This window comes from Prionailurus viverrinus, chromosome E1, assembly GCF_022837055.1.
Source record: "Prionailurus viverrinus isolate Anna chromosome E1, UM_Priviv_1.0, whole genome shotgun sequence".
Lineage (NCBI taxonomy): Eukaryota > Metazoa > Chordata > Mammalia > Carnivora > Felidae > Prionailurus > Prionailurus viverrinus.
Window position 1 is genome coordinate 36578805 of NC_062574.1, and position 25937 is coordinate 36604741.

Genomic DNA, 25937 nt, shown 5'->3' on the forward strand with positions numbered 1-25937 from the left:
CCATGATCTCACCATTCTTGAGTTCGAGCCCCGTGTCAGGCTCTGTGCTGACAGCTCAGAGCCTGGAGCCTGCTTCGGATTCTGTGTCTCCCTATCTCTCTGCCCCTTCCTCTCTCTCTCTCTCTCTCTCTCTCTCTCTCTCTCTCAGAAATAAAATAAAAACATAAAAAAATTAGTAGGAACTACACTACCACTGAGTAGGTGGTCATTTTTAAAGTTTGCCCCTAGATGAATCTTCAAGTTTCTTGTTTTCAATTGTTTAAAAAGTAAGGAATTGTTAGGCAAATAGTCATTGGTTTACATTAAAACTGATTTCCCAGAAATGCTCATTCTTTTAACCAATTAATATGTGAAAATTAATTCCTTTCAGATATATGTTATGAAACCCAAAATAACAGTTTAAACTGAGATTTGGGGGCGTTGATTTATAATAAAATGATTTTGTTTTAAAAAGAAGATGCAAATTAATCCAGTTATTGTTATTGCTTGCCTCATCTTAATTTTTTACTCTTTTATTTAAATTTTGTGTTTACCTCTTCTGTCTTCAATATAAAGTAATACACCAGTAAAGAAAGTGGTGAAAATAAATAAGAGAATATGATAAAAATAATTTGTAATAACATTAGTCATTACTTTTATATATCTAGCGCATCCAATTATCCTAGTTCTTTTTTCTCTGCATCCATTGTGCAAATTGACACTAGACACTTCAAACTAGATTCATACTTAGAGTCTGTGAAAACTTCGTAGAGTGTTCATTAAAGAAGGATGTAAATACAACTGTCAAAAACCACAGAAAGTTCAGAGCCATGTCGAGAAAGAAGTTGCTGCAGCTGAGGTTAAAAAGGTTGTTGCCTGTTTTCTCCTCTATGGTTTTGATGGTTAACTGGCTCACATTTAGGTCTTTCACCCGCTTTGAGTTTATTTTTGTGTATGGTGTGAGAGAGTGGTCCAGTTTCATTCTTCTGCATGTTACTGTCCAGTTCTCCCAGCACCATTTGCTAAAGAGACTGTCTTTTTTCCATTGGATACTCTTTCCTGTTTCGTCAAAGATTAGTTGGCCATACACTTGGGGGCCCAATTCTAGGTTCTGTATTCTATTCCATTGGTCTATGTGTCTGTTTTTGTGCCAATACCATACTGTCTTGATGTTTATAGCTTTGTAGTAGAGCCTGAAGTCTGGGATTGTGATGCCTCCTGCTTTGGTTTTCCTGTTCAACATTACTTTGGCTATTCAGGGTCTTGTGTGGTTCCCTACAAATTGAAACATTGTTTGCTCTAGCTCTGAGAAGAATGCTGGTGCAATTTTGATTGGGATTGCCTTGAATGTGTAGATTGCTTTGGGTAGTATCGACATTTTAACAATATTTGTTTTCCCAATCCATGAGCGTGGAATGTTTTTCCACTTCTTTGTGTCTTCTTCAAGTTCTTTCACAAGTTTTCTATAGTTTTCAGCATATAGATCTTTTACATCTTTGGTTAGGTTTATTACTAGGTATTTTATGGTTCTTGGTGCAATTGTAAATGGGATTGATTTCTTGTTTTCTCTTTCTATTGTTTCACTATTGGTGTATAGAAATGCAACCAATTTCTGTACATTGATTTTATATCCTGTGACTTTACTGAATTCATGTATCAGTTCTGGCAGCTTTTTGGTGGAGTTTTTCGGGTTTTCCATGTAGTGTATCATGTCACCTGCAAAAAGCCAAAGTTTGACTTCTTCTTAGTCAATGTGGGTGCCTTTTATTTCATTTGCTGTCTGATTGCTTAAGCTAGGACTTCCAACACTCTGTTAAATTACAGTGATGAGAGTTCCAAAAGCAAGGGAAATAAAAGCAAAAATGAACTATTGTGACCTCATCAAAATAAAAAGCTTCTGTACAGCAAAGGAAACAATCAACAAAACTGAAAGGCTACTGATGGAATAGGAGAAGATATTTGCAAATGACATATCGGATAAGGGGCTAGTATCCAAAATCTATAAAGAAGTTACCAAACTCAACACATGAAAAACAAATAATCCTGTGAAGAAACAGGCAGAAGACACAAACAGACACTTTTCCAAAGAAGACATCCAGATGGCCAACAGACACATGAAAAGATGCTCAACATCACTCATCATCAGGGAAATATAAATCAAAACCACACTGAGATACCACCTCACACAGGTCAGAGTGGCTAAAGTTAACAACTCAGGAAACAACAGATGTGGGTGAGGATGTGGAGAAATGGGAACTCTCTTGCACTTGTTGGTGGGAATGAAAACTGGTGCAGCCTCTCTGGAAAACAGTGTGGAGGTTCCTCCAAAAATTAAAAGCAGAATACCCTACGACCCAGCAATAGCACTACTAGGAATTTATCCAAAGGATACAGGAGTGCTGATTCATAGGGGCAAATGTACCCCAATGTTTATAGCAGCACTATCAACAATAACCAAATTATGGAAATAGCCCAAATGTCCATCAACTGATGAATGGATAAAGAAGATGTGGTTTATATATACAGTGGAATACTACTCGGTAATGAAAACGAATGAAATCTGCCCATTTGCAGCAACGTGGATGGAACTGGAGGGTATTATGCTAAGTGGAATAAGTCAGTCAAGGAAAGAGAGATATATGTGTACACTCATATGTGGAATTTGAGAAACTTAACAAGAGATCATAGGGGAAGGGAAAGGGAAAAAATAGTTTCAAACAGAGAGGGAGGCAAACCATAAGAGACTCTTAAATACACAGAACAAACTAAGGATTTATGGGGGGATGGGGATCAGGGGAAAGTGGGTGATGGGCATTGAGGAGGGCACTTATTGGGATGAGCACTGTATGTTGTTGTATGTAAGTGATGAATCATGGATTCTATTCCTGAAGCCAAGAGTATACACTGTATACATTGAATGTTAGCTAACTTGACAATAAATTATACTAAAAAACACACACACAGAGAAAGTTGTCCTCTCTCTTTTGTTACAGCTTCTTAAGTTATGAAGGTAAAACAAAATGCAATTAGAATAATCCACTAAGATCTTTATTTGCCACCTACCATTCTCTGAATGCCTGCTGATCAAAGTTTTTAACTGCAGATTTTCCTTGATAGACTGGAATGAGGAAAGTTTCTGTCTACTGTCAATGCTCCAGCTGCCACAGGGGGATAAATATAGAACCGATCAAATTAAAATTTGGCAATATGGAAGTAAAAAAATGTATCTGATCTGTCCCAAAGAGTTGTTATTTGCATGGAAATAAAATCATCTGTTCATTTGAATTCACTTAATTCATTGAATCACATTCAATATATCACACATTGAATTCATTGAACCACATTCAATATATCATACAAAAAGGAAATATTGTGTTTGAGGGCATGGAGTGGACACGGAGTTGAAGATGTGCAGTAGACAATGGTCTAACCTAGAAATAGAAACTTGAGACTCAGCAACATACAGTTTGTAGTTACAAGAGAATTCAGGAATGGTTTATAGAGTACAACAAGAAGAGGGCCAAGGACATTGAAATGCTAACATTTAAGTAATGGTGGAGAAAGAATAGTTTATAAAGGGACGTAACAGGAAGTAACTAGAACGAATGGTAGGAGAGAAACCAAAAGAAAGCTATAGCAACAAAACAGAGAAAAATGAGTTTGAAGGAGGAAAGTATTAGATAAGACCAACAAATTAAGAAGTATTCATTAATTTGGGAATGAAAGAGGAAAGTATTAAATAAGACCAAAAAAAAGTATTCATTGATTTGGCAATAAATAGTTAATGGGTGAACTTGGTAAAAGCAGTTTTGAGAGGGTGGAAGCTAGATAAGACCAGTTTGATGTGTGAATGACAATATGATTATGATGAATAAGAACATTTTTTTCCAGATAATAGTTTGGGAAGGAAAGGAAAAGGAAAGAGTAGTGGTTAGAGGGTATCATCTAGGTTCAACAGAAGGCTTTTTAGAAATCTAGACTTAGGAGCTGGTTTGACATGAATAGGATTTAAATAGGCAGACTGTAGATTGCATTTAGGACAAAAGTTTACATAGCTAGAAAACCATAAGATCCTTTAAGGGGCAGCAAGAGAACCGATTTAGCTCACTGTGGAAGTACTTTATGTTTCTTGAATCTACTAATTTTTCTTTGTTCTGTTTTGTCTTCATAGAAAAGGGAGATACTTCTCTAAAGACTGCCCTTTTAGCACTGAAGAGCATTAAGCGTTTTCAAGATTTTAGAGGTGAGAATAATTAGGAAGTTTTGAACACAGAATATAGGAAATTTTTAGCTAGTTGTTGAAAAGTGATGGACTACTTACATCAACATATAACTAATATGCTACAAGATTAAATGAATGGTATACATTCAGTATTTTGGGTATTCAGATGAAGGTGAGCTTCCTGTGTTCATGTAAGTCTAGTTTGAAACATTATAAGTTTGTAATTGGAGCAAATAATATGTCTTCTAACAAGGTTGCCAAAAATACGTGACCCTAAAAATGTTTTAATAAATTTAAGGTTTTTGATTGGGTAATACATTCACACAGATCATAAATAAAAAAGTATTGGAGCACTGGGTGGCTCAGTTGGTTAAGCGTCCGACTTCGGCTCAGGTCATGATCTCACAGTTCATGGGTTCAAGCCCAGCATCAGGCTCTGTGCTGACAGCTCAGAGCCTGGAGCCTGCTTTGGATTCTGTGTCTCCCTCTCTCTCTGCCCCTCCCCTCCTCATGCTCTGTCTCTCTCTGTCTCAAAAATAAAAATAAAACATTAAAAAAATTTTTTAAGTAAAAATAAATAAAAATGTATTTAAAGATACACAATGAAAATCTCCTTCTTGCCTGGTCTATTCAGTTCCTATTCCTTTTCCCCAGTAACTAATAAGTAACTAGTTTCTTTTTTTTTTTAATTTTTTGTTAATGTTTTATTTATTTTTGAGACAGGAAGTACTTAGATCATTCGAGAAAATATGAATATATGTATGTATATATATGTATGAAAATATATATATATATATATATACACATATCCCTCCCTCACTTTTTATGTGAGAGCATGATATGTACATTGTTCTGTATCCTTGATTTTTTAATACAGTAATATATTTTGGATATTTGTTCATATCAGAATATAAAGGCCTTTCTCATTCCTTTTTATAGTTGCATAGAGAACATGTGAATTCTCATTCTGATGGAAATTTATTTTTTTAATTTATTTTTATTTTTTAAAAAATTTTTTGTTTATTTATTTTGGAAAGAGAGAGAGAGGCAGAGTGTGAGCAGGGGAGGGGCAGAGAGAGAGAGGGAGACACAGAATCCGAAGCAGGCTCCAGGCTCTGAGCGGGCAGCACAGAGCCCAACATGGGGCTTGAACTCACAAACCGTGAGATCATGACCTGAACCAAAGTCAGACGCTCAACTGACTGTGCCACCCAGGCACCCCTGATGGAAATTTGTATATTTAACTTATTGGGATCAGTGATCCTTCCAACTTGAATCTTTGTTTTATCGATTGTGGTACCAAGAAACATTTTGCAGCGTCACATGGTGGATGCCCTGTGTGAATTATCTAACTTTTGAGTATAATTTTGAAAATATCTAACTCACTTTAAAAATGAGTTAATTGCCTAATGTTTTATGAACTTACCAAAACTCTTCTTTAACTCTTATTTTCAGTATTAAAAGTATCTTAGGGTCAAAAGTACATAGTTTTATTTCATAGTCTCTAAAGGTATACTTTATTTTCTTTGGTTTCAAATAATATCATTAATGGTTGGCAAATAATATTTTTGCATAGTGTTTGATGTTTTACCAAACACTTTCACATAATTTATTTTTTTGTAATTATTCTTTTTTAAAAAATATTTATTTATTTTGAGAGGGACAGAGACTGTGAGCAGAGGAGGGACAGACAGAATCCAAAGCAGTCTCCAGGCTCTGAGCTATCAGCACAGAGCCTGATGCAGAGCTCAAAATCACAAATTCACAAATCATCATGAGATCATAACCTGAGCCGAAGTTGGACGCTTAACCGACTGAGCCACCCAGACGCCCCTCACATAATTTATTTTTTAACTATTCTTTATGACTATCCTGTTAAGTAGAAATCTTACAATAAAGAAAGAGAAAAGTGAAGTTCGAGGAAATTGTACCTTACCTAAGACCCCACAGCAAGTGTTGGACTCCATGTGCAGATATTTCTTTTAGTGTATTATAGTTTAATGGTTCAGTTTCAAAATTCCTTTAATGCTATAACTTACCGATTAATATTATCATGATCAGCACACATATATTGAACACAAAAATAGGCATAAAGTAGGCCGTGAGAAATCTTAAAATCTAGATGAAAAGATAGGTCATTGACATAAAAATATAACTAGTATTCTGTAAGGGCAAATTAGTGATGCATATTATTTTAAGAGTTTAGGTGAAGATTAGATTCCTATGAAAAAAAATGGAGGAACTGTGAAGGAAGGGTAGCATCTTGCTTGATAGGTAGAGGGAAAGCCAGAAAACATTGACACCTAGAGATTTAAAAGGGAAGAAAAGATCAGAGGTGTAAGTAGGATTTGAAAGATAAGGAATGAGAGATAGTTGGTAGGTCTACATTGGAGGAGATGTTAAATGTTTTGCTCAAAACAGGTCTCAATATAGTCTTTGGGCAAGAGAGTGTCAGGTACTAAGCTGTCTCTAAAGATTGATTTAACAGTGGATTGGACTAAGGAGCCACTAGAAGCAGGAAGATCGTTTATTTAATCCATTCAGTCAGCAAATGAGTGACACTATGCTGGTAACCAAGACAGGTAAATACTGGTCTCTGGCCCCAGAGAATTCACTGAAGAAAGACAGATGAGCAAATAAATAACTACAAATTGTGCTAAATGTTAAGGAGGAAATGTACAAGGAGGAGGTAGAGCGTTAAGGTGCAGTGACTTAATTTAAATAGGATGGCCAGGGAAGCATGTTCTGACATGTGACATTTAGGCTGAAACCTACAGGCTTAGAAGGAATCAGCTGCTGGAAGAGTTGGCAGAAGCGTCTTTCAGACAAGAGGAAGAAGCTGTGAATGGTTCTAGGGTAGGAAATAACACATGTTTAAGAAACTGAAAGGCCTTTCTGGCTGAAGTCTAGTGAAAAAAAGGAGAGACTGGCAAAAGATGATGTTAGAGTGATGGTCATGGACCAGATCATTCAGATTCTTTAATGAAAATAAAGGTAAGGAATTTGAATCGAATTCAAAATATAATGGAAACCAATGAAGTGTTTTTATTTTATTTTTTTTAATGTTTATTTTTGAGAGAGAGAGAGTGAGCAGGGGAGGGGCAGAGAGAGAGGAAGGCACAATCTGAACAGGCTCCAGGCTCTGAGCTGTCAGTACAGAGACCAATGTGGGGCTCGAACTTTCGGACCACAAGATTATAACCTGAACCAAAGTCAGAGGCTTAACTGACTGAGCCACCCAGATGCCCCCAATGAAATGATTTTAAACAACAGAGTGATATGATCAATTTAGTCACTCCTGTTGCAGTGTGGAGATTGGATTGAGAGAGGGAAAGAGTGGTATTTAATAGTATTTAGAAAAATTTGGAAATAATACAGGCCTGGGGAGGTGAGGACCTAAATAGGGTCCTCAGTATGGATTAGTAAGGAAAAATGAATGAAAGAGATATGCTAAAAGGGGAAAAAACTGTGGTGTCTGGGCTTAGAGAGAAACAAATGAAAACAGAACCATGGGTTCCAACTTAGGTTAATGAAGGAATGAATCTAGTTGAAAGTATATTTATTTCAAGTTAGTAGCAATGATGGTACCTCAGAGACTATCCAGAGAAATAGGCACATGAGAAAAGCTGGAGATGTAATTTGGCCATGTAATTGCCTCATGGAGGTAACAGCTGTATAACAATCAGGAGAAATAAATCTCAGAGATAATATAGAAAAGAAAAAGCAATGACCAAGACCTTCTAGCCTAGATTCTTAATCTGTTTAGTCAATTTCATTACTTTGATTGTTTTATCAATCTTTGAGTTAATGCTAATCCCCTTAAGGTAAAATGAGAAAGATTTTACCATTTTATGGATAGATGTCGCATATCATACATAAGTCACTTCTCTTTAATTGATAAATGTAATATAATTCCTGAAGAGATGTTTTTGTGGGAAGGTGTTGGAGGAAATGATTGACAGCATGATCTTACAGTTCTTCCAGAAGAATAAGAAGAGAATAAGGAGGAAATAGGAGTTGGAAAGGATGTGGTGAAATGAATGGCTTTTTTTTTTTTCACTACCTACGTATTTGTGTAAATTGGGCCAATTCTTCTGAAAGAAAATTCTAAGAGGGTTCATTATTAGGATTCCACTGAATTTTGGTTTAGAAAGATAGGATGCGGTGGAATACTATGTGGTCATTTAAAAATAATACTCCTAGAATAATATGCTGACAAGGGGAAATGTTGAAAATACATTGCTAAATGAAATGAAACTTGATATTAAAGAGTATTAAGACCAAACACTGTTAAAATGTAAATCATTAAGCACGTGGCATGGTGTGTACTCATTCTGTAATTGGAAGGAAGGAGGCTAATTAAGACGTGAGGGCAGATAGTCAGCTACCCAAATTGTACAGAGGACAGTGAAGGCTAAGATTATTAGATCTGACAAAGAAGGGGGTTGAGAAGTTATCTGCTGTTCTTTGTGATAGCAGAAGCATTGTACTCTGCATCAGCGTGTTTGACCTGTAGTCTAATGTTTTCTTCCTCATGATCTTGGACAAATCACTTCATCTAAATATAAAATACAGGTATATGTGCTGAACTATAGATAATAGTACATGTCCTATATATTTCATAAGATTTTTTTGTGGCTGTCAAAGGAACTAACATAGAAGTACCCCATAAGTTATAAAAAGTGGTCAAATGTAAAGTAGTATCATTCCAAGAGAGCTATGGGGGCTTAAAATAGAGATTGGGTGATGAAACAGAGGCAAGAAATACTAAATTACTCACTTGAGAAGCTCAGTAATACAGAATGGAGGGAAGTAGAATAGTAGATAGGCATGACAGTAGGATAGAGGAATGGAAACATTAAGGGAGCAGAGGAGAAAATACATTAGCCAATAATCAAGTAACAATTAGTGAGTCTATTTGGTATGCATGGTAGAGATCGTAGAAGTATTATAGCACAAGGGTCTTGTGCTCACAAGGGAGGTTATGGTGAGATGAAAGAAAAAAGAGATTTAGAAGATTGTATACTAGATCATGTGGCACCAGCCACAAGAGCTACAAGAATTTAAGTATAATGAGAAGAATACATCTTATATGTACTGATATTATGCCATTATTATATATAATGGTATATCAGAATGAACTATGATAATCTGGGGAAGCCTAAAGGAGCAGATGGACCTTGAACTGGTTGCTGGACTGGGGAGAGAATTTAGATGTATATTCTAGATGAGGAGACTAGCCTGCCCAAAGAAAACATGTGAGAATGACTTAGATGTCTGTGAGGAATAAAGTAGAAAGATGTGGGATAGATTTGGGAATGCACAAAATCTGAATGATAAAATACCTACTTTATAACATTGCAAATTATAATATGGCTGAGTTTGTCTTTCCCCAAATACATAATGGAATTACTAACTACCTTATAGCTATCATATTTTTAGGTGTCTATTTCTAGGCAGAAAAGTTTTACCTGAATACAAAGGCAGTGTCAGCACATTTTGTACCTAGGAAGTACAGTCATCACAGTCAGAAGTTATAAATCCATATTCCAAAGTGCTAAATTCAGATTGATTATATACTATTAGAGAATAAATACGGGTTTTTCCTAGACAGAATACGTAACTACTTAAAGTGATAGGAAGGATAGTTAACCTCTAAAAAAAAAGCTCTCTAGGATCTTTCACAGCATCAGAAATTACTATCATTAAGACATTCTTTTGTATTACCTATCTTAGGCCACTATTAAAGTATTGTTATTAAATAAGAAGGAAACTGACACGGAGGGGGAAGCAAAGCTCTCTCTTCTGTTAACATTGGTTTCCAATTATTAAAAAAAATAACAATTCTAGGTTGATGGGGGGTGGGAGGGAGGGGACGGTGGGTGATGGGTATTGAAGAGGGCATCTTTTGGGATGAGCACTGGGTATTGTATGGAAACCAATTTGACAATAAATTTCATATATTAAAAACAATAACAATTCTATCAGCAGATTAATTAGCTGTTACTTGTGTATACCAAGGTTCTCAGCTTTAAGTACAAGAGAATCAGTATAAGACAAATTAAGTTTAATAAAGGGATGGGAAAGAGGCAGATTTGAGGTGGCAGTGACTAGGGGCAGCAGAGAGACCCCTGGACACATACAGAAAGGATGTAAGAAACTTGAGAGGCAAAGATAGATGGACAGAAGGAGACAGATATCAAGACTTAATTTCTACTATGAGTTTGCCCTATAAGTGATCTATTTTGTAGGTATACAATGAGAGTTAGATGTGTATGTACCTCAAGAGAGTATTTAAGGTGAATGCTTAAAAAATGCTAGGTATCTATATTAGTTTTTTGAATCATAGTTTAAGCTAATTGTTTAGAATTTGCATCTAAACTGAAAGTATTTTCTCCTGATAGAGGTTAATGAACTTGCAAAGGCGTTAAACAAAGTCACCAATGAAAAAGTTGTTGTTGATGATATAAAACCTATACTGAAAGGCTTGGGGATTTATTTGCCAGAGGAAGAATTGCAGGAGATGCTTACATCCATTTCTCTTGATAGTAAGTATTTCTTTTCTGAGTCATTTATTACATATCACACTTGTGTTTACTTTCACTTATAAACCCACAGAGCTGATTGATTAGGAATTAAATGCAATGAGTTCAACAACATTAGATTTTCCCTATTAGGCTTGGGTGAGAATTTGCTTTGGATTAGTCTCATATTGAATTATCCTAGGGATGTATAATCTTCCTGTCTTCATCCCATCGCTTTGCCTCCTGAGGTTTGAATCATACGTTTTTATTGGACAGGAGCTGTGCAGCTCTCTCAAGCCCCTGAAATGCAGGGCCAAGCCTTAGTGTGGTGACACACACTTACCAGTTTGGTTTCCCCACAGTCCTCAAAGGGCTACAGTGGTGTTTTTGGAATCCTGCCAGTGGGAGGTTTAACTTACATGCAGAGCAAAGGGGTACTTTTCTTCTTCTTCAGTTCCAAATACATGGCTAATAAAAAACAAAAGATGCACACTTCCTTTACTAATATACCTTTGCTTATAAGTATATATATAGTCTCCATTAGGTATTTCGGTTGGGGTTTGGTTTATGGTACTTGTAGGGAATATCTTCTTCCCTCGAAACATAGATAGTGGTAGTAGGACTTGTAATGCTGAAAAATTCAGAGAATGTCATACCAGAGAGGAAACATACCAAAAAACAATGGTCCCAAGTGGGTAAAATATATGTAAAATTCATAAAACACTCATTGGCTCTACAACAAAAAAGACTGCAAGAGTTATCATAATCATATTCCTTTTTATAGTCTGAGGTGTGTTTAGCAGAATCAGAGTTAGAAAACAGGACTAACTTGGTTCTGAAGATTTGGTAAGCATGCATATCTTTTGACCTCATCCCTTTGTATCTTTGGGTGAAAGACCATTCATTTCTTGATGTTTCATTTTCAGACGTGGGGAAAGTGAACTTAAAAGATTTCCTGACTCAGTTAATGAAAATGCCATATTTTACAAAAGTTCAAAGTAAGTGAGAATTTTTTAACAACAAAAATTTTGAGTGGAATCCTTTAGTTTTGATTATATGCATTTGTGCAGTTTTCTAATGCTGAAGCACATCATGTATGTAACAAATGTACTTTGGATGATGAATCAGTAAGGGATCCTAGTCCTGACCTTTTCTTGACTTAAATTTTATGAACTTATAGTATTTTTCCATCACTCAAAGGGGATTAACTAAGTGTTAATAGCTGAATGAATAAGGAAACCATAAAAAGGATGAGATCATGCCATTTGAGACAACATAGATGGACCTAGAGGGTATTATGCTAAGTGGAATAAATCAGACAGAGAAAGATGAATGCCATATGATTCAAATTATAAGTGGAATCTAAAAAAAGCCAAACAGGGGCACCTAGCTGGCTTAGTTGGTAGAGCATGTGACTCTTGATCTCAAGCTTTTAAGTTCAAGACCCAAATTGGGTGTAGAGATCACTTAAAAATACAAAGAAGAATTATAAACAAACAAACAAACAAAGCCAAACAAACAACAAATAAATAAATAAGCAAATAGCAGAATCAGACCTATAAATACAGAGAACAACTTCATGGTTGCCAGAAGGGAGGGTCTTGAGGGTTGGACAAAAAGGGTGAAGGTAATAGGGAGATACAGGCCTCCAGTTATGAAATGAATAAATCACAGGAATAAAAGGCACAGCATAAAGAATACAGTCAATGCTATTGTAATAGTGATGTAATGGGACAGATGGTGGTTACACTTGTGGTGAACAGAGCATAACGTATAAACTTGTCAAATTACTAAGTTGTATACCTGGAACTAATGTAACATTGTGTGTCAGCTATACTAAAAAAAAAAAAATCAATGTTACCTTTTCTTTTTTTATCCTATTATATGTTCATAAAAATGGGATCTTATCATGAGAAGATTAACTATTGAAACATGTAGGAATATGTTGAAACATACAAGCTTCCTCCATATTTTGTAAGAGGTATTCATCTCATTATTCCACTGCCTTAGCCATGAGGCATTGAATGTAATCTGGTTTTAATGTGTTCATTTAATTGACATCTCCAACTGTGAGATATCTGTGATGCCTGTGGAACTTCTGGGTTTCCTTGGAGCCTTTGTTCTTGAGATTAATTGAAATGGCATAATTTTCTCTAAATTTTAATTCCCAAGATTGAAACTGAACAAATTTCAGAAGGCCTAATTTAGGTAGCTACAAAAATGAAATTATTCCCTAGAGTGTAGGTGTTTAGGATGTGACCAAAATGGTATGTTTTTTCAACTGACAAAATATTTTGTCCTTAATCTCTGGTTTTCTGAATGAGATCTATAAAACTCTCCTAGGTATGTGGTTTATAAGCAAATCTCTTACAGGATTAATGTTTATGATGTGATAGTGTTTATCATAATACATTTAAAATGTGTTTTCTTACTTGAACAATTGAACCATGATACTTTCAGAAATGAATGTTACCTTTTTTTGGTATTGATAGCAGTGCTAATCCTTCCATTATTTGGGGGACTTTTTGTATGTATGTGTTGGATATATCCAAGTATCCACTGAATGAAAAAAATTAAGAATAGTCACATCAAACTATGGCTGGTTATCTAATTTTTGGCAAGAGAATTGCTAGAATTACTTTTATGCTTAGTTATCCTAGCTTTAATGGAATTCCCAGCCTCTGATATGCCAGAGATGAGTATAAGCGGCTGTCCTGAGATTCCTTTATATGTAATCATTCCTCAATCTCAAATATTTAAATGCCCTGTTTAGCCTAGCACCTAAACATTCTATGAAATCAGATAGCCTGCACTTCACACTTGGCTTTACATTTAATAACTGTGTATGCTTAGACAGACTAGCCTCTCTAAGGCTAGGTTTCCTTATCTGTTAAATAAGGGAAATATTGGTAACAACCTCACAGAATCTTTGTATTAAAATGGGATGGTGGAGGGGTGCCTGGGTGGCTCAGTCAGTTAAGCATCCGACTTCAGCTCAGGTCATGATCTCGCGGTCTGTGGGTTCAAGCCCCGCCTAGGGCTCTGTGCTGACAGCTCAGGGCCTGGAGCCTGCTTTAGATTCTGCGTCTCCTCCTCTCTCAACCCCTTCCCCACTCTCACTCTGTCTCTGTCTCTCTCAAAAGTAAATAAACATTCTAAAATTTTTTTTTTAATGATAAAATGGGATGGTGTGTATAAAGCACTTAGCATAGTGCTTAGCAAGCACTAAGCTGAATACTTAATAAATGGTAGAAGTAGCAGTAGTAGTACTACTAGTAGTAATTATTGTCACTCAGGACCCACTGAATATTGCATATTTTTTAACTGCATATATTGCATATTTTTTTGAATATAGAAAAAGAAGGCCCCTTGAAAACTTTGGCCACCATTAGGAAAAATGAGGTCACTCCTGATGATCTAGACTCCATGATGAAAAATATAGGAGTTCCATTACCCCAAGATGCGATTCAAAGATCCCTGAAGAATGTGGCTATCACGGGTGAGTATTTAACATTTCTAGGTATCCTTTATCTTAGCTGACATGCATGTGTTTGAACTTTTCAAAAATCCTTAAAGCGTGTATCCACTTCATGGATTATCTGAGCTCTTTTCTACCAACTACCCACTTGGGTTCTACTTATTTTAAGTAGCATCATACAGAGGAGGATCTATACGGTAGGAGGGTATGTGTCTGAATGATACACATGAGTCTGTCTTTTTGATGGAATATACAAAATATCAAACGTTTTTCAGTATAGCAATTATAGTTGCCAATCTCTGTTCATATTCCTTGTTCTCTGACATGCATTTTTTCTTTCAGAAGATGGGAAAGTGAATTTAGAAGGGTTCATTGGCAATTTAGTCAATTCAGGATTTTCATTTCTACCTGAAAGTAAGAATTTTCAGTTGAATGGAGATAGCTAATGATATGTAGGTTATAGATCTCTTGGCAAAACCCTAGCTAGATTTTGAGATGGTCTTAAACTGATTTACCACTGGCATGATTTTCTAGTATCTTTACTCCACACATGTCAAATGTGTATGTAGCACATGAGAACATGCCCTTTAGAGAGTTCTAGTTACGTCTTCTGCCTAGTCTGAGACCAGAGTCTTGACTGCAGTTATCTTTCCACTAAGGACCTTGTGAAGAAAAAAATCACATTAATTAAAATGACTAAACCAGCACTTAGAATTACACTGTTTGCAAGTTACTCTACTTTAACTCAAGTGTAATTGTGTGAGACATATTAATATGATAAATAGTGGGTTCCTGATATTGATTTACAATAATTCTTCTTTAAGAAATGAGTGAAAATCTTTGTTACTGTTAGGAGAATTTTTCTTCAGGTTTGTTTTTTTTCTTTTGTTATTTCAACGTTGTTTTCTTTGGTTATTTCTTTGTATGGGCTCCATGTTTTTGCCCCTAGTTTCTCTTTATACACTAATTCAAAGTTTAATTTTAGCACAATGTTTGTCAATTATAATGTTAAGGACCCTTTTCTTCTTTTGGTTTGCATAGTATTTCTGTAACCTTAGGCCTCTGAATTCTCTGATAGGCTGCCCTTTCTTGCTACATGGTGCTGAAAAGGAAGGAATGATTCACAGTTTGCACATTTAAGTGAGAATATCTCTGACACCAAGCCAAAATTATACACATGTTCAAACCACTTCATATTGTCCATTTTTAAGTGCCCTCTATGGTTGCAGAAATTCAAGGTTTACTTCTTTGACCATTTCCACCTACTTTTGGATAAGCACATATATGTAGCTTTGATAAGCAAAAAAATATTTATGAAGAGATGTTTTGTAGAAATGCCTGGGATCCAGACCTGAGCTGAGATCAAGAGTCGGATGCTTAATTGATTGAGCCACCCAGGCATCCCTAGAAATGCCTTTTTTGAGACAACTTCCTAATAGTATATATCAACTGCTTTTGGGAACTGGTGTTAAAAATAGCCATATCAAGAGTGTCACTATATCTTCAGAAGATGTTGCCCATTAGATTATTTAGTGATGAAAAGTGTCTTGAAATTTAGATGATTGATTGATTGATTGATTGATTTTTTAGAGAGAGACAGGGCAGGTGTGCTCACCAGCAGGGGAGGGGCTGAGGGAGAGGGAGAAAGAATCTTAAGTAGGCTCCATCGTGAAGCCTGATGTGGCTCTCCATCCCACAATTGACCATGAGATCCTGATCTGAGCTGAAATCAAGAGCTGGATGCTTAACTGACTGAGACCCCCAGGCACTCCTTGAAATTTAATATCAGAAAAAAATAAAATCTCTCTTCCAAAGACCAGTGTGCTTCTTTGTGTAGGTAATAACCTGAGTTCCCCTTTATGCCTTAGCTTCCAAAAAGTTTCAGATCTAAACTTAATATTTAAGCACTATTAACCATGTTGGCCTTGTTTGTTATTTACAACCTTTTTCTCATGTGTTTTTGATGCTCACATTTCTAATTATGATTGTTGTATTTTCTATTTCTCCATGAAATTTTGTCAGTTCTGTTACATACGTTTTAGACTCTCTAATTTGGCTCATCTGCATTTATGATTGTTATATCTTCCTGATGAATTGGCTGGCAGAGAATACCGAATGTATCATTTTGGAAGAGAAATCACTTTTTCCTCTGAGTACAAGCTGAAAATTGATTCCCCATTCTATGGCTACATGACTCTTTATTTACCACATTTTTTTAATGTTTATTTATTTTTTTGAGACAGAGAGAGACAGAGCATGAACGGGGGAGGGTCAGAGAGACAGGGAGACACAGAATCCGAAGCGGGCTCCAGGCTCTGAGCTGCCAGCACAGAGCCCGACACAGGGCTCGAACTTACAGACTGTGAGATCATGGCCTGAGCCGAAGTTGGACGCTCAACCGACTGAGCCACCCAGGTGCCCCTACCACATTTTACATATTGGCTCCTAACTGTTCCCTCAACATCAGCCAGTAACACTTCTTGTCTAATATCATATGGGCTGTACTGGGTTAAATGTTCCTGTGCTTATAGCCATATTCTCTTTAAAATGATCAAAAGAACATGTTTCTATTTCTGATAGAATAACTGAAAGTGTGCATCTGAATACATGTCAAAAGACTCTTCTTTTCACACTGAAATGGAATATAGCGATGTGAAGATAATAGGAAGTATTTTTCTGAAATTGAAAATTATTAGCATTTCCCATTCTCATAGCTTTTACCGCTTCTATTTTTCTCCTAGGAAGTAAGGTTGATGACAGCAACTTAGACACTTTTCTAGGAAACATGAAGATGGAAATGTCAGGTAAAGAATTTTGTAAGATTCTGAAGCACCCATCAGTGGAAGGTGACATATACATAGACATCGTTCACATGGTTCTATGTTGTGAGAAGTCTTTTTATTAATGTAAACTTCTTAGATATAAAATTCTTATAGAAAGAACCATAGAAAATGATAAAAATAAAAAAAAGTTACCTTAAGTGTTATGCTTTAGGCTCTCCTCCTTGAGAATAAATTTTATGGTTTCCAAAAGTTCCATTTGGGAGGTGTGGAAGAAAGATGGAAATGTATTTGCTATGTTAGTACTTTAGATCCAAACTTACGTTTCTAGGAATACTTTGGCAACCTTTCCTCTGTATCACTGATTCAGAAAGCATCATTAAGATCCCACAATATTCTTTTTATTATTTAAAAAAAAATTTTAATGTTTTCTATTTGAGAGACAGAGAGAGAGACAGAGCATGAGCGGGGAAGGAGCAGAAAGAGAGGGAGACACAGAATCCAAAGCAGGCTCCAGGCTCTGAGCCGTCAGCACCGAGCCCGACGAAGGGCTCGAACTTTAGGAGCGGGGTAGCATCCTAAACTGCCACCGTTACTGTGTATACCCAGTCCGATCCACCAAGAAAGGCCTGGCACACAACATTGTGTTCTTTAAACTTTTTTTTCAATTTTTCCTCCTTTCTCCTTTGAAAATGCTATTCTGCACTTTGAAAACAGAATCAAGACATGATGAAGAATCAGCTTCCAAAGAAAAGGATTTCTATAGAATAAATACAGCTGTATTACACTGCTATTAAATAGCTCAATGCAGGAAAAAATTTACAAGATACAAGTTTGTTTGTGTTTTTTACAATATTAAAAGGCAGGAGTTTCAACTTTATAAAACTAAGAACATTTTATGCATAGGGTAACGTGCATTACTGTTATTTAAAGAAACACTGACAAATCCTTTAACTTGCAAATCTGATTAAAAAATATCAAAATGTTGAAAGTTGTGGAACAACCTAACCATTAAGCAATTTATCTACTATTTTTATATGATTACAAAATGTGAGGGGCACCTGCGTGGCTCAGTCGGTTTAGTGTCCGACTTCAGCTCAGTTCATGACCTGGTGGTCGGTGAGTTTGAGCCCCGCTTTGGGCTCTGTGCTGACAGCTCAGAGCCTGGAGCCTACTTCGGATTCTGTGTCTCCCTCTCTCTCTGCCCCTCCCACTCTCACGCTCTGTCTCTCTGTCTCTCAAAAATGAATAAATGTTAAAAAAATCAAAATGTGATAAAAAGCCCTTATCTTGCCTCCCCCCTTTTGGTGATATGATCATACCTGAGACAGTCACAAGGTTGACCAAGGAGGGCAATGAGCGAGCAAAGGGAACCACAGCTAGGACCAGACAGGGTTCCACAGGCAAGGGGAGCGTGAAAGTGGAAGGGCCTAACTGACATCAACAGGAAACTGGATGTGAAGGAAACAGGACTAAATGAATCAGTCTGTAAAAATAGAATTATACAGGGATGACTGCTCATGTCCCAGACCCCCTAGTTTGCAGAGAAGTGGGAATAGAGGTGAAGTAGTCCTAACGTGGACTTTATAGACCAGGGCAGGTAATAAAAGCATTCTGAATGGAAATACTGGTGTGTGGGGTTATGTACCTGGTGGGGTGGAGCACAGAAAAGAATATGAAGGCACGGGCGGAGCAGGGAGAGAGAAGTACAGTTGTAGTAAAAATCATGGGAAATTGTTGATTTCTTATGCTCTGTTTCACAGTTAAGAATTTCATGTGTTTGAATCTCGTTATGATCTCTGTAATTTGTACCTCATTTTACAGCTGATGGAACAGTTGAACCTAATAAACTAATGAATAAAGCTGAAGCTGTTACAGGTAAGAAGTTGATATAAAACTGAGAGAGCAATGCTTTAAACTTTTTTAAATGTTGTATTGATTTGCGGGGGGGGGGGGGAGGGGCAGAGAGATGGGGAGACACAGAATCAGAAGCAGGCTCCAAGCTCTGAGCTGTTAGCACAGAGCCCGATGCAGGGCTTGAACCCACGAACCATGAGATCATGACCTTAGCTGAAGTCAGACACTTAACCAACTGAGCCACCCAGGCGCACCTGAGATAGTAATGCTTTTAAAACATATTTTTGCAAGAGTATTCTTAGCAATATTTTTTAAATTATTGAAGTATAGTTGACATACAACGTTATACTAGTTTCAGGTGTGCAATGTAGTGGTTCAATAATTATCTACTTAACTAACTGCTCACCATGGTAAATGTCGTTACCATCTGTCATCATACAACGTTATTATGATATTACTGACTATATTCCCTATGCTGTACTTTTCATCTTTGTGACCCTGTTCACCTATTTCATGTATCCCCCCCACTCCCCTTTCCTCTGACAACCAACAGTTTGTTCTCTGTATTTATGAATCTGTGGTTTAAGAAAGTGCAACTGGGGGGAGAAACAGAGATAAAGATCTCTCTCTCTCTCTCTCTCTCTCTCTCTCAAAAGAAGGTTTAAGTGTTCTTGCTGCCTGCTGTACACCCCCGTCATCTCTACCCTCAACCCTTCTTTCTAATCAAACACTGATAGGAGGTAAGATAGAAGAAAAACTCTAGATGTGTTGATGGGATGGGAGTGAGGGTATAGAAAAAACCAAGGAGACCTTTTGTCATGCTTCCTATTTGGAACTCTGGGATGTCACCACCTCACTGAGTGTCCAGACAAGATGCCATTTTCACCAGAATAGATATTGCGGTATGGTGTTCTTAGGCAGAGGGAGGGCTGGAAACAGGCCGCCGCTTTGCCCCCTTTGGCTTTGTGTGGTATGAAGGATATCCAGTTTTCCCACGTACTCCCAGTAAGCAATGTAGAAGGTTTCTCAGAGATGGAGGTCAGTGGGTCTGCCATGGGACACCAAGTCAAAGGGAGAGGTGATCCCTCCAGAGGCTATGGAGTAGACAGTATGGTCTGGGGACTAATAGAATACTTGACTGAGACACAGAGGACCTCATCACCAGTGAATGCTTAGCCAACCAAGTTAGTGAAGGAAGGACCAAAGAACCTTGACTTTGCTAAAAAAACAAAACAACAACGACACAGACCACAACGACACAGACCACAAGTTTCTCAGGCCATCAGCTTCAGCAGGAGATGTCAGGACTCATGAAATGGGCTGTCAGGGCTCATGAAATGTGGATTTTGTTGAAGAGGCTATCGAGAATCCAGAGGGCAACCCAAGGTCTGGCCGCCCTCCTTTACGGGCAGCAGGACCCCCAAGCTTTCCCTGATACTACGAGGAGGCCTCTCAGAGCGCAAGTGCGGAAAGGTTTGAAAAACTGAGAATTTCCCAAAATAAACTAGGTCAACCAAAAAGGAAGTTTTTATTTTAAACCGGAAGAAACTAGGTTAACTCTATTTTTTAAGTTTTTGTTTAAATTCCAGTTAGTTAACATACAGTGTGATACCAGTTTCGGATGTGAAACTGTTTCTCCACCATCACCTGTTTCTCCTCCCCTCACCCACTCCCTTCAGGTAGTTAACAGACTTTTCCCCTCCTCTTCTTACCAAATAGGATACGGGAAGAAGGAGGAAAGGGAGCTTCCTTGTGTCATTATTTTTTTCCCCTTTCAACCCTCTGGTTCACAGTAAAACGAAATGTTAGATTTGCAGGTTTGCTTTATAAAAAGTAGCTTTTGAAAATTAAAAAAAAACCCTCTTTCCTCTGAGTTATATAAATTCTATGGCTGAATAGGAAAAATTTTATGGAAGAAAAGGAATATGAAGAAGAAAAATACATGAGTACAATTTACAAGGTCCTACCTGTTCCACATGTTTCAACATGGCAGGATGTCACTCACAGCTGCTTCAAGGGGAAAAGATTTTGACCTAGCTTTTATATTATTATGGAGATAGGTATTCCAGATGTATAAGCCAAATCAGAAAAGTGCTTCTTTATGAAACTTAAGCAGTTTTATGAATTCCACTTCTCTTTCTCTGTGATTTGAATTTTGCCTTGTCTTTAGCTAACAGGAAGCTGTATCATTGTGAACTCTTACCTTTCCAAGGTGAGATTGATGATGAATCAACAAACCACTCGCAATGTATCACTTATTGTCTTATTTCCTAATCGTGTGATAAAGAATCCTGATACTCTCCAACATATGGATTCAATATAATTGAAATTATTTTATCTTGGCAGGTTGTTTTCTTTGGGGCTTTTATATTGATCTTATTGATATGAATTTTAACAAATTTTCCAAGACAAGAGACAGAACTTATTATTGCAGGTTAATTGTGAAATGCAGAATAAGAATGTAATTATTCTGTGACTTTGGTTAGCACAGGCAATGAATCTAGTTAGAGATAAAAAAAAAAAAAAAAAAAGGAAGCCAATGCTAGTTTGGCTTAGATGTAGTTATTAAAATGTATCACGCGGGGCGCCTGGGTGGCTCAGTTGGTTAGGTTAGGTGACCGACTTCAGCTCAGGTCATGATCTCCCTGTTTGTGGGTTCGAGCCCCACGTTGGGCTCTGTGCTGAATGCTTGCCTGCTTCAGATTCTGTGTCTCCTTCGCTCTCTGCCCCTCCCCCGCTTTGTTCTGTCTCTAAAAAATAAATAAATGTAAAAAAAAAAATTAAAACGTATCAAATGTCTGCTACATACCTGAAAGAGTTCTAGATCTTTTCATAAGTGTTATTTTATCTTCACAGAAGCTCTGCGAGATAGTCTCATCTTTGTTTCATACAACAGAAAACTAGCACTCAAAGTTAGGTTATTTACCTAAGTTCCAGTAGATAATAAATAGTAGAGAACGATATTCAACCCTTGTGTTCTTACTCCAACCATGGTGATTTTCTCATTTCACTGGAACTGCCTATTTATTTTTCTTAAAAATGTTTAACATTTATTTTCTTTTGAGAGACAGAGACAGAGCATGAGTGGGGGAGAGGCAGAGAGAGAGAGAGAGAGAGAGAGAGACAGACAGACAGACAGACAGAATCTGAAGCAGGCTCCAGGCTCTGAGCCGTCAGCACAGAACTAGATTTGGGGCTTGAACCCAGGAACTGTGAGATCATGACGTGAGCTGAAGTCGGACACTTAACTGATGGAGCCACCCAGGCGCCCCCTGCCTGTTTCTATCATAAAAATTATACACTGGAAAGTAATTCTGTTCCTTTAGAAGTTTATGGTGTATATGGTTATTTTTCCAAAAAGGTTTAAGAGAAGTGAGCTTAATTCTAACCGTATTGAAGCCCTGCCTTAAACTGAAACATGTTCCATGGATCTTGCATATTTCTGCCAAGTCTATAATGAATGGGTAAAATATATGGAACATTTCAGCATTAGTAGGAATTTTCATATTTTTTTCTCTTTCCCTGAGGAGAGACAGTAGCTGTCAGAGACCTGGACGAGATACTAGGGAACATGGGCTTTGAACTCACCAAAGAAGATTCTGGAGAGATGAAAAGAAAACTTCCACTTTATGGTGACTCATTTTAGATATAAAACGTCTTTCAGGAAAATTTGGTCTCGAGGGTCTATGTAAGCGTTATTCTGAAACCAGATTAATTTTGTGATGTAAAATGTAGGGAAAAATGTAGTTCTAGAACAAGAACTAATCCTGTCTTCCATTTTCTGAATGTATATAGAACACAAAGCACTTGACTAGACTGATTCCAAGACCATCTTTCACATCTGGGAATGTTGAGGAAGCACAGTTAAACGATGGGAAAGGAAATAAATGCAAGCCCACTGTGTACCCTTCCCACATTCCCCATCATTCCTCTCTTCTGACACAGCCCCATAATACTACTGAAAGTTCTCTCTGGGCACCACTAACCTGCCATTTGCTAGTTGCATTAGACATTATTCATTTTTTATTGGAGCTTTCTACTGTCTTTTGTATTGGTGATAATTCTCACCTTCTTGAAATTATTCTCCTTTGGCTTCTGTGTTTTTTTCCTCCTAACCTGGATCTTCTCATTTTTTGATTTTCATTTTGCATACTCTACCTGGGTAATCTCATCACTGTCTTTTGTTCAACCTATCATCTACATGCTTATGACTGTAAATCTGTGTTTCTATACGGCTTCAGACTGGTGTATCCAAATGCCTGGTAGACATTTCTACTTGGATATTCCATGGGACGCTTCTTTTTCTCAACTGAACTGAATTTAGAATTTAGAACTGAATTCAGTATTTTCCTGTCCAGTCTCCTAGTCCTGTATTCTCAATCTCATTTGTGCTCTCCCTATCCATCTATTCACCTAAGCTAGATATATGGAATTCATTTTTGATTCCCCCAATTCCTGTCAACCACTATCTGGATTATCTGTCACCTAATTTTGTAAGTTTTACCTTTATATAAACCGAAATTTAAAAATTACTGCACACAGATGGGTAGATGGATGGATATGTGACAAGCCAAGTATAGTAAAATGTTAAATAGTAGAATCAGATGGTGGGCATATGGGTGTTTATTGCACAGTTCCTTCAACTTTGCTATATGTTTACAAATTTTCATAATAAACCATTGGAAAAAATCCCATATGTAAATCCATCAGTTTCTCTCACTCCCTGCTACCACTGCCCTATTTTAGGTCCTTTCATTCCTGACTTCAGCTACTACAATGGCTTCCACAAAATATTAGACGTTAGAGTGATCCATATAAGATGCAAATCTGATGACATTCTGTACCAATTTAAAATCCTTTAATGGCTTTCAGTTAGGTACTTGGGAATGTCTCAAGTCCTTTTTATGGCAAACAAGTTCTTTCATTATCTGGGTTGGCCTTATCTGTCCAATCTAGTATTTTACCCTCACTAACATTGAACTTTTATTCCAAGCATACATATATCATGCTTTTTGTCGCATCTTTGTTTTGTTTATACTTTCCCCGCTATTCAGAGAGTTTCCCCTTCCCCTTTGTTTGACCTACTCCTCACCATTGCTTATTAGAGTTGAGGGCACTTTTTCTAGTAAGTTCTTTAAATACCCAGGCTCCATTAGATGTCTCTTCTCTGTGTTTCCACAATAACTGCATACATTTTTCATTATAATTGCCACATTGTGTAAAGGTATGCTTATTTGCCTGTCTTGTCACTTTAATGTGACCTTAGAATAGAAAAGGTTATTCTGTGTCTAGTACCTAGCAGAGTGTCTGGCCTATAAGTAAGCACCCTATAAATGTTGAGTGAGAGATGATAGAGTAAATGAGCGAAAAAGTGAATGATTCCTAAGGAAAACAAAAACTGCCTTTGGTCAGGCCACTAATACTTCTAGTACATTGTAATCATTTGCAGCAATTCTGAGCAACAGGGAGAATCAGAGTATATTAGCAATAAACCAGAGATGAAAATAGACTTTTCTTCACTAGAGACTTCATACTTAAGAGTCATAGCATTACCAGAATTGAGGGTCTTTAGAGAATTAACTTTCATGGGTGGTATTTTCTATCCTGTTTATAAGGACTAAAATAGCTGAGTGAAAGCATATTTTTCCATGGGCCAGACTTTATGGTTCAAGGGTCAAAGGCCAGCTTACTAAAATAGAATCAATGTCTTGGGGCACCTGGGTGGCTCAGTCGGTTAAGCGTCCGACTTCAGCTCAGGTCATGATCTCACAGTCTGTGAGTTCGAGCCCTGCGTCAGGCTCTGTGCTGACAGCTCAGAACCTGGAGCCTGCTTTGGATTCTGTGTCTCCCTGTCTCTTTGCCCCTCCCCTGCTCATACTCTGTCTCTCTCTGTTTCAAAGAAAAATAAATTAAAACATTAAAAAAATTTAAAAAAGTAAAATAGAATCAATGTCATAAAACTAAGAATTAAGCAATTCAAGTGAGCCCAAATGGTGATGTGGAATAATGAAATTTAGCTTATTTCTGGTTTCTTATTTTATAATTTTTTATTTATTTAAAAAAAAATTTTTTTAAATTTTTTTTCAACGTTTATTTATTTTTGGGACAGAGAGAGACAGAGCATGAACAGGGGAGGGGCAGAGAGAGAGGGAGACACAGAATCGGAAACAGGCTCCAGGCTCTGAGCCATCAGCCCAGAGCCTGACGCGGGGCTCGAACTCACAGACCGCGAGATCGTGACCTGGTTGAAGTCGGATGCTTAACCGACTGCGCCACCCAGGCGCCCCTATAATTTTTTAAAGAACCTGCTTTGTATCTCCATTATGTCTTATTTTTTAGCTAAAGGGAAGACTGATCTAAAAACATTGGTAGATTCAGTACAAATTATTACAGGTCAGTGAGAAATTACTATAAATATGAGATCCCAAGTCTACACTAAATTATATTTTTTCCTGTGATAAAGATTTTACTGAAGTATGAAACACATAATTACTACATTGTATAATGTGTCCAGCTTAAGAATTATTACCAAGTGAACATACATATTTATCTATCACCTGGATGAAGGAATACATTATCAATAATACAGAAGATCCACTATACCACTTCACAGTCATGTCTTCTGGACTCTCTGGAGGTAACTGCATCCTGTATTCTAGGACCACAGATTAGTTTCACCGGCTTTTGAAATTTGTATAAATGCAGTCATCTGATCTGTGTTCCATGATGTCTGACTTCTTTCATGTAACATTGTATTACATCTTATTCTCTGAGATTTGTCCACATTGTTGCATGTAGCGGCAGTTTGTTAGTTTTCATTGCTGCATATTGTACAGTCTACCAAATTATAGTCAAGGAGATCCTTAGAGAATGTGCGGTAGTAGGTAAAATGATTTCTGACTAGCTCGTTGTACCTAAATTGCCGTGCGACATTCCACTGCATCAGTATACCACAAGATATGTATCCAGTCTACCATCGCAGGACATTTCTAGTTTGGAGCAGTTATGAAGAACATATTGCTATGAATATTCTTGTATATGCCTTTTGGTGAACATATGTGCACAATTCTAGGCCATCCACCTAGAAATGAAATTTC

General features: G+C 37.1%; 1 protein-coding gene across 20 annotated transcripts in view; it reads left to right on the forward strand.

Moving 5' to 3' along the window:
- The window catches only part of EFCAB3 (EF-hand calcium binding domain 3), a 477549-nt gene that overhangs the window by 150556 nt on the left and 301056 nt on the right, over positions 1–25937 (forward strand). For 19 of the 20 annotated variants that reach the window (XM_047833629.1, XM_047833634.1, XM_047833633.1 and 16 more), the window contains 7 exons: positions 4151–4222; positions 10606–10749; positions 11652–11723; positions 14081–14224; positions 16945–17007; positions 18808–18861; positions 22368–22472. In XM_047833629.1, coding sequence (XP_047689585.1) covers positions 4151–4222; positions 10606–10749; positions 11652–11723; positions 14081–14224; positions 16945–17007; positions 18808–18861; positions 22368–22472 — 654 coding nt within the window. Of the gene's footprint in view, positions 1–4150; positions 4223–10605; positions 10750–11651; positions 11724–14080; positions 14225–16944; positions 17008–18807; positions 18862–22367; positions 22473–25937 lie in introns of those variants that run through there. The other variant, XR_007147003.1, reaches the window with a different exon arrangement.